Source organism: Pundamilia nyererei, unplaced genomic scaffold, assembly GCF_000239375.1.
Source record: "Pundamilia nyererei isolate P.nyererei 1_Seehausen unplaced genomic scaffold, PunNye1.0 scaffold00304, whole genome shotgun sequence".
Taxonomy (NCBI): Eukaryota; Metazoa; Chordata; class Actinopteri; order Cichliformes; family Cichlidae; genus Pundamilia; species Pundamilia nyererei.
Window position 1 is genome coordinate 324,849 of NW_005187705.1, and position 10,371 is coordinate 335,219.

General features: G+C 41.2%; 3 protein-coding genes across 3 annotated transcripts in view; all 3 read right to left on the reverse strand.

The window, feature by feature from the left end:
• Positions 1–4,991, reverse strand: part of or6at1 (odorant receptor, family 6, subfamily AT, member 1) — a 16,153-nt gene extending 11,162 nt beyond the window's left edge. The window contains exons 1-4 of the mRNA XM_013915439.1: positions 4,708–4,991; positions 4,425–4,655; positions 2,738–2,796; positions 2,443–2,560 (exon numbers count right to left, since the gene is read on the reverse strand). Of these exons, the coding sequence (XP_013770893.1) occupies positions 2,443–2,560; positions 2,738–2,796; positions 4,425–4,655; positions 4,708–4,991 (692 nt within the window). The remainder of the gene's footprint in view (positions 1–2,442; positions 2,561–2,737; positions 2,797–4,424; positions 4,656–4,707) is intronic.
• Positions 4,992–6,736: 1,745 nt separating this feature from the next.
• Positions 6,737–7,678, reverse strand: LOC102193250 (olfactory receptor 146-like). Its single transcript, XM_005751263.2, has one exon. The coding sequence runs from the start codon at positions 7,676–7,678 to the stop codon at positions 6,737–6,739; it is 942 nt and encodes a 313-aa protein (XP_005751320.2).
• A 792-nt stretch (positions 7,679–8,470) lies between these two features.
• On the reverse strand, positions 8,471–9,593 carry LOC102193537 (olfactory receptor 52N5-like). The gene is given in 2 exon segments (XM_013915440.1): positions 8,471–9,291; positions 9,500–9,593. Coding segments are annotated over 2 exon segments (915 nt in total).
• Positions 9,594–10,371: the final 778 nt, after the last annotated feature.

A 10,371-nucleotide genomic window follows, 5' to 3' on the forward strand; every position in this document is an offset into this window, starting at 1 on the left:
TTTACTGCTGTTTACACTTAGCTAGATTAATGCGATGGTGTTGTGTTTAGTATGTTGCTTTGTTGTTTTTTTTTGCTTGTTTTCTCTTCTTCTTCTCTCAACAGGTGATCCAGGAGATTTTTTTTCCTTTCTCACTGTCCCTCTCCCCTTCTGTTTTTCTTTTCCTTCCTCTTTCTTTCTCCCTTTCCTATCCCTCACTCATGTCTGTCCCATCTGTAACATCTGAAAATAAAATATAATAAATAATAAAAACAAAGGTCGATCAAATGGACCAATACGGCGATGCCACAACGATCCATTTGGCAAAATAAATCCATTGGGTCTCCTTGTTGGTCTTCAGACAACAATTCTGACGGCTAAAGAACCAAATGTATGGAAGCCCGTTTCCGCCACTAAATAAAAACAAAACAGCTAGTATCCATAACTCGAAATTTCGAGTTATTTTCTCAAAATTTCGACTTAATAACTCAAAATTTCGAGTTACTTTTCTCAGTTAGCTCTGCCAATCAAAAATATACTTGAATGAGGTCGCTTTCTTGTTACCTAGAAGCATATGGTGCAGAGGAACGCGCACTCAAAAACGGATCCCAACAAATTGGCACTTTCGCGAGTACGTTTGCTGATAGTAACACCGTGTGATTCAGCTAATAACACAGGGATTTTATCATTTGTGAAGCCAGGCTGAAAACACTCAGCAATCTGTGCATTCACGACTGGATGTAATACCGGTAGCTTAGCTGTAGCATTTGTAGCTGAGGCTTCAGCTTCCGGGTAACGAGGAAATGACGTCATTCACGTAGATTACTGATTGGCAGCACTAACTCGAAATTTTGAGTTACTTTTCTCAAAATTTTGAGTTAATAAATGTTATGTTATGGATCCTTTTTTTTTTAGTGGCGGAAACGGGCTTCCATACAAATGGGACAGGCCAAAAGAAAAAAGAAAAAGGAAAAAAGAAAGACTGAACCCTTTGGCTACTAAATTTGGGTTATTGATGTCTGGATTAAGAAAACTGGGTTAATTGGTTGTAAGTGGGTCATTGTCGGGAAATGCTAAATGTTAAAGTGGGAAAAGCAAAATGAAAATAAAAAGAAAACGGGGTTTCAAATGGGAAGTTCATAATAATTAAAAGTTTTTGTCTGGGTGATGTGGAAGAAAGCTCGAGGAGTTGATGAGATTTAACATGATAACTAAAATTATTTCATTTCTTAACACAGGTTTGCAAGCCCGGAGCAAGTTAACTCGAGAGGAGAATTGCTGAGGTTTTCTGAGAAATAATATGACTAACCTTTTTCTTTTAATTTCCTAGATGTGGTGAAGCAATTTCATTCTCTTTGACACATAAAATGTGTCAAAGGGGAAATTTTAGGTTTAATTTGAAAGAATGGATTGCATGATCAGGGTATGACTTTTTAGTGTGCTTGATAACTTAGCTACGGTAAAACTTACGCATAAATCATTGTTTTCATGTTTAAGCTTAAATGATTAAAAATAAAATGAATCCCATTTAGAAGATAAAATGCATGTGTTCATGAGAAGCTGAGTACCACACTGAATGGGAAACTGTGGGACAGCAAGCTGAATGAAACATGCTTTTGTGAAAGAAGGGAAGATGCTTAAGATTGAAAATGTTTGATTTCTTTTTGATTTCTTCTACTAAAATAAGCGGTTATAATTATTTTCATACACACATGACAATAATGAAGGACTTAGAGTGCAGAGCGGTAAATGCAAACACGCTTACACACATTATAATAATTAGACTAATCCTGTAGATCAGAGAGTCCCAAACATGATATTCTGAGCCAACTTTAAATAGCTAAAAGAACAAGGAATGAATAAATTAGCTTATTGAGGCTTCGCAGAGCAGTGTTTGCCTTTTCTGTCCTTTACAGAAGGAGCAGATTCCAGAACCACAGCAAAAGCACAAATGGGTTGGCGAGAATCCAGGAAGCACCAGACCGAACGGATCTGGCTAACAAAGGGGGACACAGTGATCTAAAAGAAGCATAGATCCCAGAGAATCACCCGTCCCAGAAGATTAGCTGTTTAAATTGTAAAGAAGGTCGAAAGCTCGTTAGACAGAGGTTATGGTGTGAGCACAAAAGTAATGAAAAGTTATGGGAGGATTAGCTTTAGTAATAGTTTGCATGATTTTTATGTTATGTCAATTGCCCAAACACAGTGCTAATGCCTGATATAGTCTAGCCGTTAAAGGGGGAGTTAAGAGAACTGAAAGTTGTGTGCTGAGAAACTAGGAGTGCTTTGTAAAGAGGAAACGGGTTAACTCTATAGAGACTGTTCCCATAGATTTACAAAAGTAATCTAGGACCTTTTACTAGGAAAAAGCTAATTATATCTGTTTGGATTTTACAGTGAGCAGTGAGGGAAGTCAGAAGCGGGTTTAAACTATGATGCGGGGTGAAAATGGGGACAGCTCACAGCCAGGCGTAGACACGAGGTGCTGTCTTTGTCATGGTCTGGGTGGGCACCTGCAGGTCTCCGACAGCGGCCCCTCCTCCTTTGGGCGGAGTTCGGTTGCTCCTCCCTGGCTGACCACCTGTGAGCAATCATGCCAGCAGTATATCAGACCTGCGCTCTCAACCATTCATCGCCTGAGTATCTGCTATCCCCATAGGTAGCACCTGGAGTGGAGATCTTGTCTCCCTCACTCCCGCCTTCCTGGACCTGGGCCGCCTGCTGCTAACACGACGTGGCCTGCCGGCCCACCACTCACTTGCCTGCCTCCCCATGCCTCGACCACTTCCGGGCTTCCGCCCCACCTGTCCCCTCCACCTGAAACCAAGTAAGGCAACTCAATTCAACTGTGGAGGATCGTTGATTGTCTGCTGGATCCCACTGACCGTGATCTCCTCTTATTCCAGTGCCCCGGCCCCTGCCTAGTCCTGTTTCTACCTCCCTGCTGCCTCTGCTGTTCAGCCGTCTCCTAGAGGTGTCTAGGTCGCCCTCATTATCGTAGATAATCCTACGCGCCACGAGTGTGGTGGCGCTGCTTTGCTTTTGCTTTTGTTTGCCTGTGGGCGTAAATAAATCATTTGTTCCCTACCGTCTCGCTTCCGGGTTGGTTTCTGCACCTGTGTCCATCTTTGTTCCCTCGTGCCGCTGGGCCTTGACAGTCTTAGTGCTTGACTTATTTGTTTGATTTTTTGTTGTGGATAGAAGTAATTATGCCACAATATTACATGAACATTGAAGAACACAATTGGAAGAATGCATGACATTTATGTTGGGGTAATGGAAAGGGTTTATTTTGTCTATTATGGTTTCTCACGCTACATTTTAGCAATTATTGTAAGTTGTTGTTGCTGTGTGCCGTGTATTAGGGTGTTGGCAGTGCGTCTCATCAACAAGGCAGCGGACCCAGGGTCAGAAGGCCAGGGGCCATGATCCCACTGAGGCAAAATGAGGAGGAAGATACCCTGGACAGGTTAATGAGGGAGTCAGTTAATTAGGTTAACTCATAAACTTATATGAGTTAAGTCTCTCTGTACTCAGAGACCAGTTTATACCATCAAAAATCAGTTTTCTGTATTATTTGCTTGCTTATTATGCACCAGTCTACCGGTGTATAAAAATGACCTCCGACAAGAAAGCCTAATTTCCGCTGTTCAATACTGAAGAAGTTTCAGCTTTTACAAATTCTGCCAAAATGCAAAATGCTTATCTCTGTCTCTAAAAATAAGTTTGTAACTCTGCTTTACTTTAGCAGCATCAGGTAATGTTTATCTGTTGATTCATGGTTTTCTTCTGTTTTTGCTCTACTGCAGAATATTTTTAAGGTGGTTATCTGCTATAAAAGAACAGGACAGGAAAATCTCCTTCATGTTTTATCCTCAGTTAATTTGACACAAAGGCATCTGCTGTTATGCTTTCACCTCTGATGAAGTCTCACAAGTGTCAGCTTTGTTTTCATAGATAGATATAAAAATATGGATTTGTACTGATAAATTAAGATAATTATAATCTTTCTGACTGTCTGAGTCAAAACGGGATCAAATCGAATCAAATCACCAGCTTGGGGCCTTGATAACCCTCTTGTCATGTTTACGCTGTGTGGCATAAAAACACAGTAGTCCAAATCCAAGAAGTTCAGGGGACTGACCTGGAGGTCAGCAGCACTGGTGTTCAACACACAGTTCAGGAGGCAAACCAAGGAGCCAACGGCAGTTCTGGGGACTGACCTCATGAAAAGCGGCAGCGGCAACACAATTCAGGAGGCCGCTCATGGAAGCGAAGATCCTTGGTCAACAGATCTAGAGGGCAATGGTGGTGATGAAGGCTTTGGAACCAGAAGAGGGAGATGAAGGAATCAAAGGGCTTTGGTAGGCTTGGATGGTAACTGTCGTCGGTGTGGCTTGGTGGATGGATGTAGACGTGCAGGTTGCGCTGGAAGTGGATGTGACTGAACGCTCTTGGGTGACTTGGCAGATGGCCGGTGTGGAGTACCAGACAAGGCAGGACAAGATGAGGCAGGCCAGATGCCGTGTAGCAGTTGCAGGTAGTTGCGGGATGGACTCTCCAGAGCGTCTGACAGGAACAGGTGGCTGAGCCTCCAGCAGGAACAGACGGTTGTGTGGGAGCTCTCCCGAGTCTCCAGCAGAGACAGACAGCCTGGAGTGACCCTGACCTCAGTTCTGACAACATCCAAAATGGAATTATCATCTTCCACAATGCAGGGATACTTACATCTTTATATCTTTATTCTTTTTCTGGCAGTCTGTTGCAGATTTTCTGCGGTGCTTGGGATCACTACTGTGTTTGGGACCCAGTTTGATCCAAGCTTGGGCTGTGGTAAAGATCGCCTCACATTTGACTCTAGAAATGTTTGGTATACAGAAAAGTTCATGATGAACTCGCCGATCACAAGGTGCCCAGGTCCTGTTGTTAGGAGGTGCTGGGTAGGTGTATTGTTGTTTTTGGGTTTTGTTTCCCTTTTTGGCATAGGTAGGCGAGGCGGGGCTTGATGGCATTCCGGCACACCTGCGGCGCATCGGACGTCATCAGTGAGCGCTTTTATGGAGCTGAGTCACAGATGTCTAGTGTCGGAGTATTGTCGCTGTCACAAGTGGTAACGTGTTGGTGCAAGCTGAATCTGTTGATCCCACGCTATTGAGCTGTATGTTTTTTAGGATCCATCTTCTGCCTGCTTCTCCTTTGTTCAAGCCTGTCCCGCTGCCTGCTCGCCTGCCTAGTTTTCTTTGTGTTGGCTTCTTTGGATCCGTGACGGAGTTACTTCATACCAGTCTGTTACCACCGCTACAGCTGTAGTTCTGTGTTTCAAGTAAGCTCTCCAACTCTCCCCGTCCACTTTAGTTTAACTCTCGGCTATTGACGTTACTCGGTAAACTTTGTTTGTCCCTCGTTTTCAGGTAGCTCCGGTGCGTCATCTGCCCACCCGCATACCTCGGCTCCGTCTCATCTCTTCAGCTCTGCTCTCCTTGCACATTTTTACATGTCACTGTATATAGCCCCTTCCCTTGTAAATATTTCCCCATCATTGTATATAAATCTGCATCACTACTATCTTGTGCCCGTATGTGTTTCTGCCACTAAATCCATCCGTGTAAGTTCTAACACCTGTGGCTGCAAAGCAAGTGCAAACGATTGATCATCCCTCCACTACCATGCTGACAGTTGGTTTGAGGCATTTGTGCTGATATGTAGAATTTGGTTTTACTTAAACAAGGCAAATAAATCCAATTCGCTATGTGTACTAAATAAAAAAAATATTTATACTATGTGAAAAAGTATTCACAGTGAATTGTAAAGAAACGACTTTCCCCCCCTAGATAATCTTATACACTTACACTGTATTCCCAGTAAAAATATATGTGAAATACAAGGAAGGAAAAAAGCTGCAACTACAGGATGGGCCATTTATATGGATACACCGTAATAACATGGGAATGGTTGGTGATATTAGTCACGTTGAAACCAAGCACACCATTGTTTTTCTTGTGACATTACCAATAAGTTTGATGTGTCACATGGCCCTCTTCCCATTTAAAAATCAAAAGTTGTATCCAAGATGGCCGACTTCTAAATGGCCACCATGGTCACCACCCATCTTGAGGAGTTTGCCCCCTCACATATACTAATGTGCCACAAACAGGACTTTAATATCACCAACCATTCCCATGTTATTACGGTGTATCCATATAAATGGCCCACCCTTTACTGTTGTGTTTGGTAAGAAAACATACTATCACCAGGCTCAAAACTCTATTATAAATTGCATTGAAAATGTGGACTGTCATGGCTTTAATTGAAGAAGCAGATTTTTGTATGTCAGCCACTCATATAACAGCAGCCTTCATTATTAACAAACAGTGTTAAAAGGCTATCATTGAAAATGATAAAGACAACAGGAAACATGTAAAATCAGGTGGGGGCTGTAGCTTAGGTCAAATTTTTACAAGTCATCTTATTCTCATCTGTACTTTTAATATCAGTAATGTATTGTAATAACACCATGTCAGTGACACTGGGTTTTTGTTACACACTTTAATACTCTATAGGTCTAGGTTTGCTCAATGTTATTTTCTTTTTTTTCCAATAAATTAACTAAATATTTGACAAAAATCATGTTGAAAAAAAAGGAACCACAAGGGTTTGCCTTTGAAAATAGTGTTGCATTTCTACAGTGCTGGTAATAAATTATTCTTAATTATCTTGTGTCATCCTGCACGATTAATAATGCATGTGCAAATAAAACTTATTTTAATGGCCCAGTTTTCTTCTGTAGTAATTTTGCAAATAATTTTTGCATCTCTTTGGACTGTACACCATAAATAATGGGGTTGAGGCTTCCAGGGATGATGTGAAACAAAATGGAACAAAGTTTTCTGTAATCTGAGTACTGTGGAAAGCGATGCAACATAATGACAATCATTCCACTCAACAGCATAATCAAGTAAACAACCAGGTGGGTGCTGCAGGTCTTCAATGCTTTACTGTTCAAAGACTTGTTCTTACTGGTTAGACAGACAATTGTTATACTAGCATATGTGAGAACAATGCTGCCTATAGAACCTGTAAACAGGACCACAGTGAAGGTGAGCCCATAGACATTATTAATGAACACATTTTCACAGGAAAGCTTAAAAAGAGAGGCATTGTCACAGTAAGGGTTTGTAATCAAAGTCCTGCATCGACTCAGTCGTACAGTCAGTCCAAGCAGAATCCCGACCAAAACGAAGGCCACTCCCCAGGCAAAAACCGTCAGCTTGATCACCATTTTGTTGGTCATTATGGAAGCATATCGCAGAGGATTACAAATGGCCACATATCTGTCAAAGGCCATAATCATGAGCACAGTGTGACTCGTGGTACCAAACATATGTGTGGTAAAAGCTTGCACCACACATTCATAATAACTGATAAAGCGTTCAGATGGAGGCTTCAATATGTCTATCAACAATCGAGGTACCATGATAGAGTTTCCAAGAATATCATTAAAAGGCAGGTTGCAAAAAAGCAGATACATAGGCTGGTGAAGGTTCTTGTCCATGAAAACTAAAACAGCAATCCCTCCATTTGCTACTATTATAAACAGGTAGAAGAACAGCAGGAGAAGAAACAAAGCATATGTGGACTCCACTGAAATATTCAACCCTTCCAGCTGGAGTGTGAGGATGTTGTAGGTGTAGTTCTCCATCATCATGAAAGAACAAAATGGTAAGTAAGCCAATCAAGTTTGTGGTAGGAAAAATGTGTTTTGATTTCAGTTTTAAATGAGAGGTATCTACTCTCAGTCTTTTGTCTATTGTCTGCGCTTTCTTGTTCCTGGTAGTTCACAACTGGCAATGCCTACACAGAATGCGCTCTGCTGCAGTGTTATATGGGCATTATCTCAACCATGCAAACACTTAGCTTAAGCAATGTATGATGTCATACAATGAAGACAACAACAACTGTCAACAATCTGGGGAATAAAATTTGTGGGCAATGAAATAATGTTTGTCTGCTCAAGCTTCACTTCCCACTGGTAGCGCTTAGGCTACGTTCACACTGCAGGCGAAAGCGCATCAAATCCATTTTTTTTTACCCTCTGTGACCCATATCCCATCATGGTGTGACAGCGTGAACGGCACAAATCCGATATTTTCAAATCTGACCTGGGCCACTTTCGTATGTGGTGCTGAATCGATACATCTGTTTTAGAAAGCGACTGCTGTTTGATGGTCACGTCGCATTAAATCCGTCTTTTACGTCACTGACACAAGACAGACGCCAATTATCAGCGCCGGAGAAGACATCGCGAACGCTTCCTGTCCATCCAGTGTAGATGTCAGTGAAACTGATGGGAAGACAACGTTGGAGAAACGTGAACATTTTATTTGTTCTGTATAATCTGCAGATTCTGACATATGATATGTAATATGTCACTTCAAACTGTTTAAATAACCCTGAAAATTGTCTTTAATATAATGGCAAAACCTTCTTTAACTTAACATTTGATACAAATTTTTTTTATCTCTTTGGATTGCATACCATAAATGATGGGATTGAGGCTTCCAGGGATGATGTGATACAGGACAGCAACAATTTTTCTGCTCCCTTAGTACTCAGGAAAGCGATGCAGAGTGATTATGGACATACCACTGAACAAAAAAATCAGATATACAACCAGGTGAGTGCTGCAGGTCTTCAAGGCTTTATTGTTCAAGGACTTGTTCTTAGTGGTTAGACACACCACAGTAATCTTAGTATAGGTAAGAACCATGCTACCGATAGAACCTGTGAACAAAAGCACAGTGAAAGTGAGGCCATAGACATTGTTAATGAACACATCCTCACAGGACAGGTTAAACAGTGCAGCATTGTCACAATAGGGGCTTTTGATCAGAGTTCTGCATCGGCCCGGTCTCAAGGTCAGACCGAGCAGAATCCCAACCAAAACAAAGGCCACCCCCCAGGCAGAAACTGTCAGCTTCATCAACATCTTATTTGTCATTACTGCAGCATAACACAGAGGATTACAGATGGCTACATATCTGTCAAAGGCCATTATCATAAGCACTGTGTGAGCTGTGGTACTAAACATATGTGTGGTGAAAGCTTGGACCACAAATTCATAATAACTGATGAGGCGCTCAGACGGAGGCCTCAACATGTCTACAAGCAAACGAGGGATCATGATAGAGTTTCCAAATAAATCATTAATGGACAGATTACAAAAAAGGATATACATGGGCTGGTGAAGACTCTTGTCAACAAAAACCAAAACAGCAATGCCCACATTTGCAACAATTAGAAACAAGTAGGAGAAAAAAGAAAAAGAAACATAGCATATGTGGCTTCCTGTGGGACATTTAAACCCTCCAGCTGTATTGTGAAGATGTTGTTTGTATTTTGCATGGACCTGAAAGAACAAGACAATTTCAAAGGCATTTCAAAAGCAATTCAGTCACTATCTAAAACATTAAATAAAGCTTTCACGCATGACATTCCCACATCTGTAAACAAGAGCTTATATCACAAAAAAAGACAGAGATCAGATACTTGTTAGTCCTGACAATCCTCAACTCCTGAAGTTGAAGTGTTGGACTGTTGTACATATAGTTCTCCATCTTGTCTGAAGTAAAAGCAGAAGGAGGGAAAAAGATTAACTAAAATTGAAATGTAATAAATTAAACATCAAATATTAGCAGTGAGGCAAACTTTTTTCAAAAGTCACACATTGTAAAATATTAATCTAGTATCCACCAGCAAAAGGAGGACAAACACTATGATAAATATTTGTTCAAGGGAGAAAAATAAACTGGTGCACTGCCTCTACCTTCCCTGCCTAAGAGGCACTATAGAAAGCGAAGCAAACTGTTAGGATGCCTGGGTCGTTGACCCAGGATTTTTGAGTTTATTATATTATTTGATTTATTAATCCTTTATTTATCCAGGTAAAAAAAAAATCTCATTGAGATTAAAAATCTTATTTCCAAGAGAGACCTGGCATCATGGCAACAAAAGTCACATACCACATAGGTATATAACATTTAAAACAAATACAGTATCCCATACAAACATGAGTAAAATATACAATAACAGATCAAATTAAGAGTACATTAAAAACAATCACACTGAGTAAAAGAGCTGTTCTCTCGTTCCTTTAAGACAGACTTAAACTCTCCCAAGGTAACCAATTCTGATAATTTCAGTTCCTTCTGCAGATTAGGGTTAGGGGTTAGTCTCTCAGTACACGACCAGGAATGTTGTCAGGACCCGGAGCTTTACGTGCATTGATCCTGCTGAGGGATCTCCTCACGCTGTCCGGGGACAGAGTCATCACCTGGTCACCAGGAGGGGGTGGGGTCTTCTGTGCAGTGGTGCTGTTTTGGACTTCAAAGCGAG

Bases quoted from the DNA above. Each gene is read 5' to 3' on its own strand.
- LOC102193250 (XM_005751263.2), bottom strand. From the start codon at position 7,678: ATGGAGAACTACACCTACAACATCCTCACACTCCAGCTGGAAGGGTTG.